This window comes from Acomys minous, assembly GCF_964271855.1.
Source record: "Acomys minous genome assembly, chromosome: 12".
In the NCBI taxonomy this organism is placed as follows: Eukaryota; Metazoa; Chordata; class Mammalia; order Rodentia; family Muridae; genus Acomys; species Acomys minous.
In genome coordinates this window covers 55,350,657-55,370,382 of record NC_140493.1, presented here as the reverse complement: position 1 = coordinate 55,370,382, position 19,726 = coordinate 55,350,657, and the positions used below count along the sequence as shown (strand labels likewise).

At 38.5% G+C, this 19,726-nt stretch overlaps 1 protein-coding gene across 1 annotated transcript in view; it reads right to left on the bottom strand.

The window, feature by feature from the left end:
• Positions 1-19,726, bottom strand: part of ANGPT1 (angiopoietin 1) — a 244,515-nt gene that overhangs the window by 10,955 nt on the left and 213,834 nt on the right. Inside the window, exon 8 of the mRNA XM_084747938.1 lies at positions 3,513-3,643. Coding sequence (XP_084604064.1) covers positions 3,513-3,643 — 131 coding nt within the window. The remainder of the gene's footprint in view (positions 1-3,512; positions 3,644-19,726) is intronic.

The following is a 19,726-nucleotide window of genomic DNA, read 5'->3' as shown; positions in this document are numbered from 1 at the left end:
TGTGGAGAATGTCCTGTCCATTGGGTAGATCTGAGTAGGGGTTTAAAGTTTACCGCCTGTATTGTCCTTGGCTGGTGCCTTAGTTTGTGTGGGACCCCTGGGCCCAAATCTGCCTATCATAATGTTCTACTTGTAGGTTTCTAGGACCCTCTGGATCCTTCTACTTTGCTATTCTCCCATGCTTCCCTCATCTAGAGTCCCACTAGAATGTCCTCCCCTCTGTCCCAGTTTCCTGGTAAGTGAAGGCTTTCATGGGACATGCCCCTTGGGCTACTATGCAGATATAAGTGAGAATATACCATTTGAGTCTTTCTGCTTCTGGGTTAACTCACTCATTATGATCATTTCTAGCTCAATCCATTTGTCTACAAACTTTGGGAATTCCTTGTTTTTAATAGCTGAGTAGTATTCCATAGTGTAAATGTACCACAGTTTCTTTATCCATTCTTCTACTGATGGACACTTAGGCTGTTTCCATGTTCTGGCTATTATGAATAAGGCTGCTATGAACATGGTTGAGCAAAGTTTCTTGTTGTGTGCTGGAGCATCTTCTGGGTATATTCCAAGGGTTGACTTTTCTTTAGTTCTTGCAGATATCCATAGTGACAAGTCACCACCCTCCTAGTCACTCTAGTGACTGACTCCTTGATGCCATCTAAAGTTTCTTTCTTGTTCCTTATAATTCTATCAAAATAATATTTTATATTTTATCTATAAAACTATTATGGTTCAAAATTGTGCCATTCTTTGTGCATTATTTTTCTGACAACCTCTTTTTTTTTTATTGAGATGACCTCTAATCTATCCAGTTCTTTACTCAAGTGGTAGTTCATATTCATAAAATGTACTTATTAAATATGTGTTAAGTTGGTAGAAAAACTAAGGAGATTAGGAAAGAAGAAAATGCTGTCTGTTTTGGATCTGTCTGCAATACAGTCTGCTTTCAGTTAAGGTCATCTTTTGGTTCCAGTCTTTGACAGCTGAGGGTGCCAATGGCACGAACACCACCTTCAGCTCAAAGCCCTCCATGTTCTCCAAAGAAACCCTGTAGGACATTAAGTGAGTGATACATCTTACATCAACCTTGAAACATTTTAGCAGATGACAAGCCCCACAAGTCCTCACTTTCAAACTGTGAAGAGTTTCACCACTTAAAGGAAACACTATCATGCAGGAACTGTGAACTCAAACGCAATTTATAAAAAGAAGGGAAGGAAAAGTCATTAGACAATGGAATGGTCTAATTTCTAAGGGGAAACTTGGTGGGGGGCAGGCAGTGGTGGATAGTAGCTCTGTAGGATACACGTTCCAGGCCACGCTCCAGTGACTTGGGCAGCCACCGACAATCATGCCTACGATTTCCAGTTCTCAGCTCTGTAAATTCCACAGCTTAGCCTTTCAATTTGAATGGCTTTACAAGACCCGGATTGCTTCAAAAGGATATTTGATAGAGTAAAGATGTTTATTACAAAAACACATTTACTTAGTCTAGTCCAGCCCAAGAAATAAGGGGAAATTTTCTCTTTCCAACGTATGTGTCTGTTAGCAAGTGAGAAGCAAGTCCAAGATTAATTATGGGTGAAAGAATCGGACAGAGAATTCAGTCACAAGGCAGAAGTAAGATCAGACCTCTAGGCAGTGGTAGTTTCTCAGCAACTAAGAGGTTTGTTTCTTGTTTGCATTTTCCTGATAGGAACATGAACACTGAGGATGCACTTCTAAGGACACATTTGAGAGATATCACTGTTGCTTGTTCAAGTACAGAATTTACTAGAAAATATATCTGTCAAAATACACGTGGAGAATATGAAGCTTATCTCAACACTCAAATGGCATGGAACTTTAACATTCAAGCCTTTGTATATAAAGTTACCAATAGTTTTTATTTATACAACCAGAAGGTTGATGCAAGTCTCATTTTAAAACAATTCTGAGATTTGTAGTGTTGTTCCTTGGGTGTAAATCATAAAGTTACATTTAAGTAACTTATATATGCTTCATGAGATCAAATTATGATGCCCAAGAGATGTATTTGGAGCTGAAGTATGGTAGTGAGTCACAGAAGCAGATTCGTGTCATGCTGTCTTTATGTTGAAATAGTGTCACTGTAGGGAAAATGGGTTTCAAGGCTGTAACTTGACAGTGGTAAGGAGGCAGGAGGATGGCCACAAGGGCCACCTCCAGGAAAGAGTACTCCAAAACCTATATTTTTTCCTGTTTCTTAGTATTGGGTTATAGAAACTCTAAGTTAAAGTTTCATTTTGCTATATTTAAAGTTTGAGAGCAATTTCAAGGATTGAAAAATTACATTAATTCACCATGTACCATATTTTCCACTGGGTTCCTATGAATCACAGTAGAGGAAGGGCAGTTTCTCTCCCTACTAACATGGAAAAGATTTTTTCGAGTGTAACACAGTAAGAATGTCTTAATGGCTTATGGTAGGGATGCCTACTCTTCTAAGAGAAGGAATTACAATTTTGAGAAAACAAAAAAGTCATTAACGTAGAGGTTGCCTTCAAAATTGTGGGTGGTGCTAGCCCCTTCTCTGAGAGGACCTGCACTATTCCTGTTCCACATCAGTGGTCTGTAGGCTCTGGTTCCCTACACGTCAACCAATCACTGTAACAACTTCTGGAAAACTTTTGTATTTGTCTTTTATATACATTTTATGTGCATTTTAATAGTGCATATTTTATATAAATCAACAATAAGGTAAGTACAAAGGCATTTTAACATGCAAAGTTTATAGCATTCTTCTAGAGAAAAAGTCACTACAAGTTGCTACAATGGAAAAACAAAAAGAAAGCATAAGAAAAAGAACATATCTGAATCTAGAAGGATCCATTTTGCCTACCAGAAACTCTGAGACTCAAAGAAAAGTGCTGGTCTTTCTGGGATGAGAAAGTGATTATTGCGTGCTAGATAAATGTTATGTTAGTAGAAATCTGGAGTTTCTCTTTGAGACACTCAAAATGCTGTAAAAAACTTGAAATTGTACAAAAAGAAATTGACTTTCTTATATAGTAGTACAATGCTATTTAATGGTGACTCCTCTAGTAGCTAAAATGTTTTTCAAAAACATGGTCAAGCTGGTTTTAATGTATAATTTTAGGTTTAAGTAAATATCTCCCTTTTGTCTTTAATCAATGTGAAAAAAATCATCAATAAGCATGACTGCATAATTGTAAAGCATTTGGTAAAATGTAACACTCTATATACCACAAAGAGCAAACTACAGATTATCTTAAAGATATAGTACCTACTACTTCTAGCTGCCAGAGAATTCAGAGAATTAGGCCATTCCCATCACAGATGGGGGAGGGGGTAAGCTTTTGAGTATGCCAGCAATGTACTCAGGAACAGGATAAACTCCTGTGCAGAGCTAAGTGATCTCTGGGGACTTGCTCTTCAGATTCCTGACCAGATGATCAGACTCTTTTCTCCAGTGATAAGAAACTCAAACCTCAAACCAATGAAAGCGAGCTTAGGGAAAGGCCGCTGAGACTCACCTCCTGTTAGCATGAGGGCGCATTTGCACATACAGTTGTCGTTATCCGCATCCTTTGTGCTGAAATCAGCACCGTGTAAGATCAGGCTGCTCTGTTTGCCTGCTGTCCCCGTGTGACCCTTTAAATATAACCTGCAGTGAAACAGAACGGAAGATCAGCCGCTTGGCAGACAACATGACCTGCAAGACAGTTTGTTGAATGTTTAACTTCTTTTCCCTCTTCTCTTTGAACTCAGCTTTTCCAACAAATCACTTTCTGAACCAAAAGTCAAAAGATAAAAGAAGGAAAGAAAGAGGGAGTTCGAGAGGGAGAGAGGAGGGTGAGAAGGGTAGAGATTATGGAGTCACAGGTTCTAAATTATAAAAGGGTACAGTTCCCTGTCGCTGGTGTGTGGTGGGTGTTGTTGCTTGCTATACATACAAGAGTCTGTGTGTTTCTCTGGTAATGCAGGACTCACACACACAAAAGAGAATTTACTCTTTTAGTTATTTGTTACCAAACAGAAATGGCGGACAATTTCATTAATATCTCACACTGCATTGATGCTAATTATTTTTAATATCAGTGCAAGCATGAGTACTGAGTCTCGTTGACAGAGGCTGGTTTTGGTACAGCTCATAGAAACGATGAAGGCGACCCCAACCTGCAAACAGCAAAAGAAAGGTTTGTTCTACACACATTGTATGTCTTTTTCTGTATCGCCCCTTAGGCCTTTTGACAGAGGTCACACGCTCTACTTCTGTGTCAGAGAGATTAGTTTCTAGTGACTTAACAAACAGTACATTCAAATCCCCAGCAGTTGCTTGATCTTTAAAACGACACTATTTAAAGAACTCACCTTACTCTCTAGAAACATTTCTTACATGTAGTTTTCAAGAATTTGGACCCACAGCTTTCTAATGGTGTGGGTGTGTGCAGCAAATCATCAGATCTTTTGAGTCAATAAGGCCAAGAAATTGTTTTTTATTTTAATGTCCATCTACTATTACTACAGATTTGCTGACTATCTACATATTATCCATGAAAACCATGGGGAATCACAGAATGTGCTTGGTGCAGCTTCCTGTCTGGTGGTTATTCTGTCTGGTCCTTTACCTTTCACTTCCTGGGGGACGTGAGCTTGCCCGGATCCTTCATTTGACTCCAGGGCTCCAAGCATCTGCACTACAGTCATCACAATCGGCAGTTGGCCTTCTCCCTTCCTCTCTCTCTCTCAACATGAATTCTCACTTAGACCACCTATCAATGTTTTCTTCCAGACTTTGAATCTCTACTTCTTTAAATCATACCCACACAAGGCCAGTGGTGATTAATATCTGCATGCATGAGAGTCTCCTAGAATCTTGACCAGAGCTGCCAAGATAGGAAACAGTAGTAATAAGGGTAAAATAAAATTTAGAGACATATAAATATATGTGACTTGTGTTTGCACCTAGATATATGTACGGTATAATATTTTCTCTTTATTTTATGATGATTAGTAATTTTTGTTTCAGGAAATAATACTACTATTCCATGTTTGGAGGTTTTTTTTTGCATATTTTTAAGTGAGAGTTAAATGTACAATTAAATCCCATCCCATTTGGCTGGTGTTTGTGATTAAAGAATTTCCAGTTCAGAGCAGCCCAAAGAGTTTCTAACCCTGATCTTCTTACACTGCATGATCACACTTAAGCTTCTGTTTTCAAACTCTGAGAAGCAGAATAAATGTCCCACAGGTTAATCCAGGAAATAAATCCAAACCCTATCCTTGGTATTGTGAACTTTTTGTCTTTTCTGTCCCAAGATAAGATATTATCTATTTTAAGTATATTTGTAATAGCTGAATACATCCCTATAGAATTTAAATTAATAATTAGTTATAATTAAAGTCCCTCTCTTTTTCCCTTCCTCTGTCGCTCTCCTTTAAATACTTAGTTTTATCTTACGCACATGTATATCTTGCTTGCATGCATGTCTGTCCACTACATTTGTGCCTGGTGCCTGAGGAGATCAGAAGGGGATATCAGATGCTCTGGAAATGGACTTACAGACAGTTCTGTACCACCACATCTGTTCTGGGAACCAAACCAGGTTTCTACAAAAGGAGTGAATGCTCCTAACTACCCATCTCTCCATTGTCTTCCTTTAGAAGGAATCATTGTTGTCCATTTTGTTTCTTTCTTTTTTTAAAATTTTTGAATTAATTTATTCTTATTACATCTCAATGGTTATCCCATCCCTTGTATCCTCCTATTCCTCCCTCCCTCCCATTTTCCCCTTACTCCCACCTCTATGACTGTGCCTGAGGGGGACTTCCTCCCCCTTTATATGCTCATAGGGTATCAAGTCTCTTCTTGGTAGCCTGCTATCCTTCCTCTGAGTGCCACCAGGTCTCCCCCTCCAAGGGACATGGTCAAATATGAGACACCAGAGTATGTGTGAAAGTCATAGCCCCTCTCCACTCAACTGTGGAGAATGTCCTGTCCATTGGCTAGATCTGGGTAGGGGTTTGAAGTTTACAGCCTATATTGTCCTTGGCTGGTGCCATAGTTGGAGCTGGACCCCTGGGCCCAAATCTGCCTATCATAATGTTCTTCTTGTAGGTTTCTGGGACCCTCTGGAACCTTCTACTTTGCTATGCTCCCATACTTCTCTCATCTAGAGTCCCAGTAGGATGTCCTCCCCTCTGTCCCACTTTCTTGGTAAGTGAAGGCTTTCGTGGGATATGCCCCTTGGGCTAGTACGCAGATATAAGTGAGAATATACCATTTGAGTCTTTCTGCTTCTGGGTTAACTCACTCATTATGATCATTTCTAGCTCAATCCATTTGTCCACAAATTTCGGGAATTCCTTGTTTTTAATAGCTAAGTAGTATTCCATAGTGTTCATTGCTGGTGGGAGTGCAAACTAGTACAGCCACTCTGGAAATCTATCTGAAGCTATCTCAGAAACCTGGGAATAGGGCTTCCTTAAGACCCAGCTATTCCACTCCTTGAAATATACCCAGAGGATGCTCCAGCACGCAACAAGAAACTTTGCTCAATCATGTTCATAGCAGCCTTATTCATAATAGCCAGGACATGGAAACAGCCTAAGTGCCCCTCAGTAAAAGAATGGATGGAGAAACTGTGGTACATTTTGTATCTTTCAAAGTCACCTTTCCTCAGGTGTAAATGAAACTTGAAATAGCATTGCCCTTTACCTACCTATTTACAGCGATCCTTCTGGATGTTCTTTTATTACCACTTTCTCAGGCATCACATATTGTTTTCTAGCCTTACCTGGAAGCTGCTCTACGGATGTTTGAGAGAGCCTTGATGTCTCTCAATATGCGTGCAGGAATATGTGCTGAAGTGAGAGGGAAATCTGCAACAGCTATCCCTACCCTTCCTCTGAGGGAATATTTATGTCTGGTGTCAGGTTCACTTCCTTTTAATCTTCCCAATTCTATTTTGTCTGAGTTTTTCAGTTTTCCGAAATACAAAACCATGTTCACAGACTAACAGAGGCTATGTCTAATTTCCTCTTAGCTCTTCTGTTTTTTAGTGAATGGTTCATTTGTGCTGTGTGCATAGCCAGTGGAGATTAGGAAATTAATTCAAAGCAAAATCATACTTAAGGTAAATTTTCATATTTTTTTAAGAAAGTAAGATAAATATTTTGTTAAGGTCTTGATCAACTGGCAAACTACTAAACCAAGAATAAAAGGCAAATGATCCATAGAGGTCCAGTATAAATAGCAGCTTATAGTTTGGAGTGACTTGGAGGTAGATTCGGGCTGGGAAGGTGGCTCAGTGGGTGAAGTACTTCCTATGAATGCGTGAAGACCTGAGTTGGCATGAAAAGAATGCACACAGAATAGAGCACGGCCGTGTTGCCTGTCATCTGAGAACTGCTCTAGTGAGCTTGGAGGCAGAGACAGAAAATCACCAGAAGCACACAGGTTGGGAGGCCTCACATTTGTAGGCAGAAGTGAGTGAGAGGGCACTGTCTCAAACATGGCCGAAGGCCAGAAATGATACATAAGACTGCCTCTGATCTCTGCACATGCATGCCCACACTTACATATATAGATGCTCACAAACACATCATTCACACAGTCATATATGGTATTTCATAAAAAGTAGATGAGACCAGTATATTGATTGTAATGGATTTTTCCCTGAGTGAGATGAGATGCATTAGTAATACTCCTGATGTGGTCCTCATCTCCATGACCATGTCCTTAGCATGTCACAGAAGGGGCAGCTCAAGATGTGAGAAGGGACACTGGTTTTCATACTCATTCCTTTGCATTGGGAGACAGGGGTAAACTTTCATAAAATTAACATTTCCCAAAATTATCTTAACACATTTACAAATAAGAACAGCTGTGATTCTGTGGAGTCCTACAAGGATCCTGGAGGAATCCAGGGCAAAGAGTAGCCCTTTTTGGAGGGACTCACTCTATCTACATTGTTATGTAAGGAATAGAGTCACAGTGGTTTACAAAATAAAAATCAAGATAATCTCAGCAATTGATGATGGTGAAATAGATCTGGAAGTGTGAGCCACTAAGGATGACTCTTGATCTAAAATAACTCCAAGGGACTCCTAAGCACTTATTTCTTTGTTCAGCCAGGGAAGAACTGGCTGGCATCAAAGATGGTGTGTTAGGAGATTAAACTGAAATAATGAAGCAGGAAAATGTGAGGGAGGAACAGTCAACAGAAAAGAAGGATGCTCCAAAAGAGACAACAGTATGTGACCACAGACACAATTTTCCTTAATTAGGAAAAAAAATAAAGATGCAAACTATAACAGTACTTCACTTGTAGTTTGGGTCTATATTTTTTCCTGATTAAGAAAAAAAAATGTCTGTGAGTACAACACTGCTAGTCACTGTAAAATATATCAGCATTTGTTTTTTTTTTTTTCCCCAATTACTATGTGGTGAGAAAATGAGTCCATTGGGTATACTCTGAAATTAGTCACAGCTCTCTATTTATCTGTATGAAAAACATAGTACTCCCTTCAGGTTCAGAAATTTCAACAAGTGGAAAGATGAAGTTATTACATTTCTTAGTGAATACATGACAATGGTACATTCTATTACAGGAAAGCAGGCTTCCAAGTGACTTTTTACATCATACAATAGCTTCAATGAATTTCTCCCCTCTCTCTCCCTCTCTCTCTCTCCTTCTCTCTCCCCCTCCCTCCCTCCCTTCCCCCCCCCCCTTCTGTCTCTAGTATCCTCACTCACTAAGCTTTCTCACCAACCTCACTTACTTAATTTGCAACAGGGACACCAGTCCCATAAGTCTAGTTTCTCTCTAAATTTATCCACTAAAGAGACTTCCATTTCTTCCATGTCTTCACTGTTTTAGGATGCTAAGATTCTCTTTTATTATCCAAAGCAAAATGATATGTATGTATGACAAATTGATGCTTGGCCTTGAATCTTAAACAATAAACAGTGTGAACTATAAATCCTTAAGGTCTTAGGTACCTTTTTATTTATTTGTTTGTTTATTTACCTTTTTATTTTTGCATCAAGGTCTCACCCTATCACCACATGAAACTAGTTTGTTTTCTCACAGTTACTTGAAGAAAATGAAGATAGCACTGCCCCACCTTGTACTTTTTCAGAGCCTGGTAGAAGTGACCCAATCAAACAGAGTTTCTTAATCGGTCCATTGACTCTGCCACTGTAGCCCACAATTGTTTCAAGTTGAGCATCTTCCCCAGCCTATACACTCAATGAACGGGCAGGGTATCATCAGCAAGGAAGACTGTTAGAACAGGCCTCAGTATCACAGCTCAATAATACAGATACCATCCTCTGCTGAGAATAAAGTCAACATTTCTCTTGATGAATTACATAGAGAGAAATTATGTTTGTTTTATTTTAGACTTCTGGGAAGGAAAACATTTCTGTTTATAAAAGGTTTTTTATTATTATTATTATAATATAATTAAATCCTTTCCCCTTTCTCTTTTCTCACTCCAAATCCTTCCATATACATCTCCTTGCTGGATTTCAAATTCATGACCTCTGCTTGCACTGTGTGTGTGTGTGTGTGTGTGTGTGTGTGTGTGTGTGTGTGTGTGTGCATGCATTCCTAAATACATAAATATTATCTGGCCACTCTATATAGTGTTATTATATGTGTATATTTCCAAAGCTGTCCATTGGGAATGGATTAGCAAGTGTTGTGCTCTCTCCTGGGGAAGACTCTTTCTCCTGCTCTCAGTGTTCTTTCGATGTATGTAGTTCTGTGTGTAGTGTTGAATCCCACCTGGCTTTCTGCCACCCATGTTGACATGTTTGTTGGTGTCTTCCTTGTTCAGGAAATGTTTACAAAGTGATATTGGTGAGGTTTCATGGGTATAGCTTCTGAAATTCCCAGGAGACACAACCTGACAGAAAACTCCCTGTCCCTCTGGCTCTTACAGTCTTCCTGGACCTTCTTCCTCAATGACTCCTGAGCCTTATACACAAGAGTAATGGTGTAGATCTATCACTTGCTACAGGGCTTCACTAGTCTGTATTTTGATTGCTTATAATTTTCTCTGATTACCTCCATCTATTGCAAAGAGAAATGTCCTTGATGAAGACCAAAGACTATACTTCTCTGTGGTTATATAGACCAATGCCAGACTACATGACAGAGGGTTAATGTCTAAAATATATAAAGAATTTTTAAAAGTCAAAACACGTATGACCTATTCAAAGTATATCTGTGACTAGAACAGAGAGTACTCAATAGAAAAAAAAAGATAGCTAAGAAATATCTAAAAAAAAAATATTAATCGTTCCTAAAAATTAAAGAAATGTCAAACAACTTTGAGATTTCATTTTTTCCTAGCCAGAATTGCAAGTATCAACAAAATTTCTAAAACAAATACTAGAAGAGAAGTCGTAGGGGGGGGGGTGGGAAGAATTCTCATTCAGTGGATGCTGACCCCACCCCCTTCCTATGGCAGCTTGGGTGGCCTAGCTGAAACAGTGCTGGAGAGCCGGCCCTGTTGGTGTGGATAAGGGAAAGCCAGCAATCTGACCAACTGAGCTACTACCTAGTCCCAGTTCCAGGTCTCTGAATTGGCCCACCCCAAAATCTATATCATCTGGAAATGGGTGGGGCTTGTAACAAGGTCAGCCGTGCTGTTTCAAAGCTGCAGGCTCTCCATGACACAGGGCAACAACAGGACAACTGGAAGGAGGTCCAGTGAGGATCTAATATTGATGGTGTCACAGAAGCCAGATATCTTGAACCAGACCAATGACTCATTGCAATGAACACTTGCAAGGGAAGAGGTTCGGACAGAGGGGTATACTGTGGGACACATTGTGACAAGCTACACAATTCATAATGAGATGTTTTGTATGTTGTTGTTGTTGTTCTTTCTCTATGTGTTTAATTTTGATGGGAAGGTTGCAAGGGTGAAGAGCAGATATGAGGGACCATGAAGATGAGTGGGACTGACATGTGTCATGTAACAATCACACACACACAAAAAAACCCCACAAAGTTAAAAACATGGGCATGGTGGCCACGCTTGTAACCCCAGCATTTGAGGAGGCAGAGGCAGGCAGATCTCTGAGTTCAAGGCAGCCTGGGCTACAAAGCGAGTCCAGGACAGCCAACACTACACAGAGAAACCCTGTCTTAAAAACAAACAAACAAATAATCAAAAAAGCAAGCAAACAAACAAACAAAACCATCCACTCAAAAAATCACTCATAAAATATAAAATCTTCATAAAACACAAAAAAAATTACCAGGTGACCCAGGTATATGTCTCTTGGGTATATGCCCAAAGGAATCAACATCTTCCACAGGTAACTGCTTGATCATGTTCATTGCTACTGTGTTTACAACTATTTATAGCAGCTAGGAAATGAAAGGAACATACATGTTTTTCAACAGACTAGCAGACAATGAAAATGTTGCATATATAAGCTATGAAATATTATTTCACTGTAAAAAATGAAGTCATGAACTTTGTAGGTAAATGGATAGAGCTAGAAAAGGTCATATTGAGTGAGGTACCCCAGACCCAGAAAGATAAACCACATACATTCTCCTCTGAGCTTCCTAGCTCCAAATCTTCAGATGTGAGGAAATAACCTGGAGTGATTCCAGAAACCAGGAAAGTTAAAAAAGGGACCATTTTGGGATAAAGGGTGGAGGAGGAATAGGAGACGTTGACAGAATACATGGGATCTTCTGGGGAAATTGGTCAAAAAGAGAACAGAGGGGATCTAGACATGGGAAGAGGAGAAAGATAAATATTGAAGAAAGAGGAGGTAAAATAATAGAAAGAATCTCTGATAAAGTCTCAAGGAATATTATTATTAATTACTTACTGAAAGCACTTATAATATAAATATACATAAATTAACACAAAAACTGAAAAAAAGAAATAAAATCAGGTTATGCTGACAAAAAATATACAAGGGACAGGATAAGCATTGAGATGTAATATGAATAAATTAATAAAAAAACTGAGAGGTATGAGAAGCTCTATTTTAAGTTTTTGGTCAGGGCAGTCCAAGAGACTATTAATTTATTAATATAGGTTATTAATTTGCCAATGATTGCCCCCATCACTGGATGTGGAAGACACATTCCAGTTGCTGAAGACACGATGCACTCAGACACAGACACAGAGCACCGAGACACCTGAACTGAGGCTTTTCAAGTTGACCTAAAAGCCGCCCCACTGAGGACTAGCCTTCATAGCTCCAGAAGGTGCCAAGTAAGCTGTTAAAGGAGGAAGCAATCAAGACTCTTACCAAGCTGGGATGCCTAAGAACTACAACAATGACCAACAGGACATGATAGGCCCAAGGGGGTACAACAGTGGCATGTGTACCTTGTGGTGAGCAACAGTTCTCTAATTGTACAAAAATAAAACCATGCCTAATGCTGGAAACCTAGCCAACTGCCCATGGCCAATAAAGTCATGGAACTTGGAGGGAAACCTACAGCTACCATTTTAATAAGCCAGCATAATCCCTCACAATATTTTATACCCTTTTCCTTATATCCACTGGCACTTCTTTCTGTCTTTCTTTCTTTCTTTCTTTCTTTTTTGTCTTTCTTTCTCTTTCTTTCTTTCCTTCTTTCTTTTTTTTGACATATGCAGGTGTCTTGAAGAGTTCCATAAATAATGAATATTGAAGGGCAAAGTATTATAAATGAAAAAAGTCATTACAAATTTATTGTGGAAGATGGGGGTATGAGGAGTTTTTCTTCAAGGTTTGTGAAAATTGAGCATAACTGTGTTTTAAGCTTAGTTAACATCAATAAAAGAGAAGAAAGACTAAATTCCCTGTAGTTGAGTGTGTTACAGGAATCATTTATTTAGAAATATCAAAAATCTTCATATGTTCTCATTCCTTTTCTGTATTTGAAGATAAAATACATTACATTTTCATAAAATAAAAATGTATATTCATTATACCATAAGAATGACTTTGACTTTTACATTAGACTTTGTTAATATTATTAAACTAGTTCTAGATAAATCACATTTTAAATTGTGTCTATAATGATATCTGATGTGTGGTATTTTATTAGTTCACCCAGAATTGCTCAAATTCCATCCACAACCAGAGATTTACTGAAGCTCTGCCACTCTCAGGTTTTACATGGGTGCCAGGGATTGAAGTTGTGTCCTTACCCCTACACAACAAACTCTTTTCCCACTGCTTGACTAGACAGGGAAATTTTTAGTTCTTTGTGAACTCTTACATTCCACATACATAATCAGCACCCAATAACTATTTATTTGAGTCAGTATGAACCAAGTTTTCAGATTGTTTGGAGGTTAAATTTTAGTTATCTCAAGAGATGGTCTATATGCTGTAACACCCTAACTCTAATAACACAATTATCTTTTAGAATTCAAGACCCAAGGTCATTATTTTTCATGATTTGACATTTAGCCAATATTAATGATCTAATGGTTTGTTCACATTGTATTTGGGCACTGCTTTAAGGAGTATAGAATTGGTCTATGGCTGCCAACAGAGAAAGACTTAAGGAAATAACTCATAAAACACCCCACTAAAATGACTACTTCAGCCCAAATGAGAAATGAAAGCATCAAATTTTATGAAGGAACCTATATCACGTACCAGTGCCCATTCTATTGGATAACTTCCTTTGGAACCCAAGCATCGAATTTTTGAGTCTGTTCCAACAGCTTCATACTCTTTGTTAAAGAACAGAAGGTTTGTTTGTTGGTGTGGAGTCTTGAGCTAGTCACCTCTGCTTGGGAAAGGCTCCATGAGCCTTTAGTAACACTTTTCACATGTTGGAGAAACCATGTATTATCAATTCCTTGTTCCCCAAAGCCTAAAACTGTATATGTGAGAAAATGCTAAGAAGATGTATGAATCAAAGTCAACGAATAAATGTCCAGGAGAGATAATGGTATCACAATGATCGATACTCTCCGACACAACTCTGTAAGTAGAAGCAAAGGTTCCCAAGATTGGGAGGAAAAGAGTATGTGAGTAGGAAGACTAAGACAGCTGATAGTGTGTAGTTCAGCTAGCTAAGAGTTGAGCGTATGAGAGCAACTCGTGGGCACCAGAGCTAAACTAAGATGAGGCACTTATTATTGTTCAATACAAAATAAATATAAAGTCAAAGAAAAAAATCGCCTTTAATCCCAGCACTTGGGAGGCAGAGGCTGGTGGATCGCTGTGAGTTCGAGGCCAGCCTCTACAAAGTGAGTCCAGGACAGCCAAGGCTACACAGAGAGACCCTGTCTCGAAAAACCAAAAAAAAAAAAAAAAAAAAAATTGCCGATAAAGTCATCGAAGTCTTACTTCCTTCTTCTCCCCCACCCCCAGGTAACAAGTAAATAAATAAATGTAAATTAATCCACAAGCCATTAGCTTTCAAAGAAACTGTGTAACCTGGGACCTTAGTAAACACGGGTTAGGTGAATGGCTGAATATAAACTAAACAAATATGCCTTGATAGGCAAGTGTCTGGAGTAAAATTTGTAAATGTGGTGAGATGGAGACACAGCCAATTAATAATCCCCAAGGGCAGTGAGATTAAGTTATTGATAGTCTGTACAGTCTAATATTATTTGAAAGACTAAGCAAAATGCTAGGCCCAGAGAACAGGCAACTGAAGAATAGATTTTCGGACGGATGATGTAACTTAACGTCAACATTATTTTGAAACACAGAGGCCAAAGGGCAGCCATTCAAATGTCCATTCTTTAACTGAAATTCCAATATTTTAAGAACTATTATGGTTCTCTTGCCATTTATGGAGCATTTTGTTTCTTTAGCCTAGAGCACCACTACTTCTTTTCTTTACTCATAAAGGTTCCTAGAAAGGTCCCCAGCTAAACTGTCTTTTAATTCTCATGCCTACTTCCTGAAAAGTTGGTCACTCTAAATCTTCCTTGACTGGAGTAAACTGTTTTTAGAGCGACTTGGGTCACTGGTGAACCACCAGGGTTTGGCTTTGGAATACTCAGCTAACCATGTTATTTAGTTTTATAGACTTGTATTAGAAGGTATGATGTTGTGGGGTTGGGGGTGGGGAAGCTCTGCTTACTGAAGGTCCTGGGGCTCTGCACTGTGTTAGGGCTTCCAGAATCTTCTGAATACTTAGCCCAAATGATGCCAAGCAGCAAAGGCTCCAGGCTCATTAGCTGTCGGATTCTACAGGTGTGCTTTTTGATATTAACTTTCATGTAAAGATCACGTACTATTTCTTCTTTGTCTGTGTAAGTTTCGATGGTACACTTTGAGTGGCTGTCCCTTTGCTTACCACTTTAACCAAATTCACTAATCAACTATCCAGAACGTCTCAAGCTTTTAACACTATAAACACTGTCACAGCAACTCCCATTTTAATATCATAGCAAAAGCCAATTCTCAGTGTTTCTCAGAGACAGCCACGAAGCTTGCATGATTTTTAAAACTGATGATCATATTTTCCTTCAAAGGAAATACTGACATCAAATATTGTTATTTTTGCTTTCCTTTGCAAAGCAATGAGATAGCACCCTCCTTTAAATCTACACCCACATGCACACTAAGGTGCATGCATATGTTTGTGAATTCTGAAGAAATAAAATCTTATTTTCCAAAGTTTAAAAAATACAAAAATTATCTGCTCTTAGTTCAAAAGCAAACAAAATAGTTCTAGTGTACCTTGCCTTTACTAGTCATACATCGAATAATTTGAGTGTCAAAATGCATATGCACACGGCATAAATCCCTCAAAATATATATAACAGGTGCTTAAAGTGTGTTTCAAATCCCTTGAGTTCTCATGTGACTCACAGAGTGAACTCTAAATGAGTGGCTCCCTATCTGGATGCACTTTTTCTGTCTAAAATCCCAGGTCAATAGCTACTTGAAAGAATTATGGATTTTTCTTTTACCAGAAAATAACTTAGGGCATTGAATATTCTGAGCTCTTAGCTAGAGTTTTGTAGTATGAAAACAACTAGGAGAAGCAGCTCTGTTCTCATTTGGAAATTTCTATTTAGAGGAAGCAAGAAGATTCCTTTCCAGCATCTTCTAAAGTGAAGACAGAGTGGAGTGATTATGATGCTAAAAATCATTGAGAGGCCCTGTCTGAGCTTCCCTGCAGGGGAAAATACTTTCTCTTTTTGTGTTTGATGGAATGTTACAGCAGGCAGGCAGGCAGTTAAGGATCCAGAGTAAGCAGATTCTTCTGTGGACCAAAACCAGCCCTGTGTTTACTTGACTTCACAATTAGTATAATTCCAAGCCTTCAGAATGGATTACGGTCTTCGATTCTCTCTACCACAGTGAACCCCCACGTTGGAGATGGTTGGCTACTCTTTAAGTGAGGCGTGTCCTTTCCTACCTCTGTGTTTTGTCCCTATTGTTCACTCTTACTGGAGTTCCAAGCTCCCTCCTCCTCTGCCACCATCTTTCCTACTTCCTTGCCTCACACACATGTACTCACATTTCATAAAGCACCGGGGAGTTCCTTGAGGGAACCTTTCCCAATTGTCCTCCACTTCCTCAAGCAGTCTGCCTCATCTGTCCTCACTCTCAGAAGAACTGATCTCTTTAGTATGCAGCTGTTATCTAAGTCAGGTTCTTAACCAAGGACTTAGGAGTGAAGTGAAACCACAAGTATATGCAAGTAAAATTTTGTGCTTCTTCCCTATTCTTAGGATGAAAGGCTAATTCTTTTTTCTTTCTTTCTTTCTTTCTTTCTTTCTTTCTTTCTTTCTTTCTTTTTCTATTTCTTTCCTATGGGCTGGGTCTCCAGTTGGGCCAGTCACTGATTTACCATTCTCTCGATCTCTCCTCCATCTTCATCCCTACACTTCTTGTAGGCTAGACAAATTGGGTTGAAGGTTTTATGGGTGGGTTGGTGTCACTCACTCTCCACTGGAAGTCCCACCTGGCTATAGGGGGTGACAGCTTCTGGCTCCATATCCCTCACTGCTAGGAGTCTTAGATAGGGTCATCCACATAAACTTCCAATAGCCTTCCCTGTCCCAGAGATGTCCCACCCCCCCCCCCCGATTTCAGTTCTCTCTCTCAGGCATACACCCAAAAGATGCTCTACCATACCACAAGGACACTTGCTCAACTATGTTCATAGCAACTTTATTCACAAATAACCAGAAACTGTAAACAACCTACATGTCCCTCAACTGAAGAGTAGATTTTATAAAATGTAGTAAATTTACACAGTAGTATTCTATTCAGCCATTAAATCAAAGACATCACCCAATTTGCAGGCAAATGGATGTAACTAGAAAATATCCTGAGTGAAGTAGTAGGCCAGACCCAGAAAAAAATGCATGGTATGTCCTCACATATAAGTAGATATTAGCCATAAAGTACAGGATAACCATGCTATACTCCACAGACCCAGACAAGCCCAGGAAAGCACAAGGAAGAAAACTTTAATCCCACTCAGAAGAAGAAATAATTTTCATTTTTTGTTGGTTGGTTTTAATAACTGATTTCTGAATAGCTCTGAGGCCAGACCCACTGAAAATAACTCATGCCAAGTACTGAGGACCTATTCAAAGGTCCAAATGGCCAAGGAAATCCTAGGCACAGAAGTGGGCCTAAAACTCATGTATTGCTAAATGCATATGTTGCCAAAGTCCCCACTAAATATTGATTTATATCTACAGACTAATGCTTCCCTCAGTTCTGATAATTGAATCTTCTCTTTGCAGTAAACAGCTAATGCAGAGACTCATAGCTGCACAAGATGCTGAGAACAAGTGAGACCTGTGTGTTAAGTATTGAATAGGATAACATTCCACTCCCTTAAACATAACTTCTAAACCAGCTATTGCTTCCGTTGCTAACTCTTTTTGCATTATTCTCCATATAACTTTTATTTTCCCATTCCTTAATAATTTAGGCTCTTCCTGGTGAGCTTTCCAAGCTTTCTCAAATAGGCTATGGCCCCTTACTCATTCTATGTTATTTTGTTGGTGTTTGTGGCATTATATTGCTTGTGTGGTTATTTACAATCTATCTCTTCACCTACACTCCAAAGCGGTTGTATTGCACAAAAACTTGATCTCATACAAGAAATATATAATATTAATTCCATTCCTTAAAACTATTATCTCTGGGATTTGGAAATTATCACAGGAAAACAACATGTTAAATAGAATTATATCTTCTACTAAATTGGAGAACTAATTGCAGTCAGGTATGGTGATGGCACATTGCTGTAATCGAGCCTGAGATAAAGCAGCTCACAAGTTGAAGGCCAGACTTGAATCCATAGAGAGCCTGTTTCAACAGAGAGGTAACAGGGAGGAGGGATGCTTGGTATGCTCAAATAAAACTACTTCAAACTTCAGTTTGGAAACCTATAATAGCTATTTAAGAGAGCGCTGGAGTTCTGCAGAAATAACTTTCTTCTCAGTATTTCACAACATCTGCTACTGGTTCCAGCCAGGACTGTAGGGCCATGTAGCCCTGAGGATCAGAGAAATAAGAAACATTTCATTAAAAAAAGAAAAAAGAAAAAAGAAAAAAAGTGAAGCACGTTTTCCAATACCTCCAAAAACTGCAGGGCTCAAATTTACATGAGGAGCTCAAGAGATTTCTTTTCAGTTCATACGAATTTGTTTTGTACACTTGGAATGAAGTTCGGCTTTACCTCCTCATTTTACTCCCGAGGATCTGAGGTTTAGAAAAGTGAAGCAACATGTTGTGTCCAAGGTCATTCGGAAAAGCAACTGCAGATCCAAGTCTAGAGTTCATGTCTTTGAGTTCCCAGTGCGCTATTTGATAGGTCACATCAAATCACTTCCCAATAAAGATCCCAACCAAAAATAAAACTGGAACAAAAAAGATGTGCTTCATGGCTAAAATATTTCAAACACACACACACACGCACACACACACACACAAACACCATAATTTTCTCAATATTTTATTCATCTATTCATGTAGAAATTTTTTTCCAACAAAGCTTGTGATAGCCATTATTTAGTCAATTCTGACCAGACCTTACCACTAAAACCCCTAGACATGGAGATAACAAATTCAATATCCACCCATTTGAATTATAAATGACATAGGCACATCGTGATCAGAGGGCTTTATAAAGTGTCACACACTATCTTGAGATGTAAATAATTCAAGTTTTCTGCTAGGTACAAACGGACTCATTTGTTTCCAAACCACAAACACATAACAAAAAATTAAGTTTATATTTTTAAAAGTTCCCCAAGGTCTAGTTGGAAAAAATTGTAAAATTACTATCTAGTAAAATATGTAATTTTAAATTATGTGTTTTTACAGTATGGCTAGAAAATCTTTATTTACTTATTCTTTACTAAAAAGTCATAGTACAATTAAATTTGTTTTCAATTGATAAATAGCGCTTTTGAGTTATAATCACATAAAATAGCAGCTTTCAATGATGTGTCACAAACTTTCAAGACATTAACAAGAGGAGGGTCACTGCTAAAACCTTTTTAAAAATTATCAGCTTAATAAATTATATGAGCTTTGATTCTTCATAATTTAACTTAGCCCAGCCAACAACGGGACAAATTGAACCTTTATGGGTTTTAGTGCTAGAAAATGTGGAATGGATCAATTTTTCTAAAAGATATGATTTCAGTTGAATCAGGAAAAACTAATAAAGAAAAGAAATGTCCTGAAAAACACTGAAATCTTCAATAATATCAATTTTATACAAGCACTACTATTTTTACATTAATTTACATTAATTTT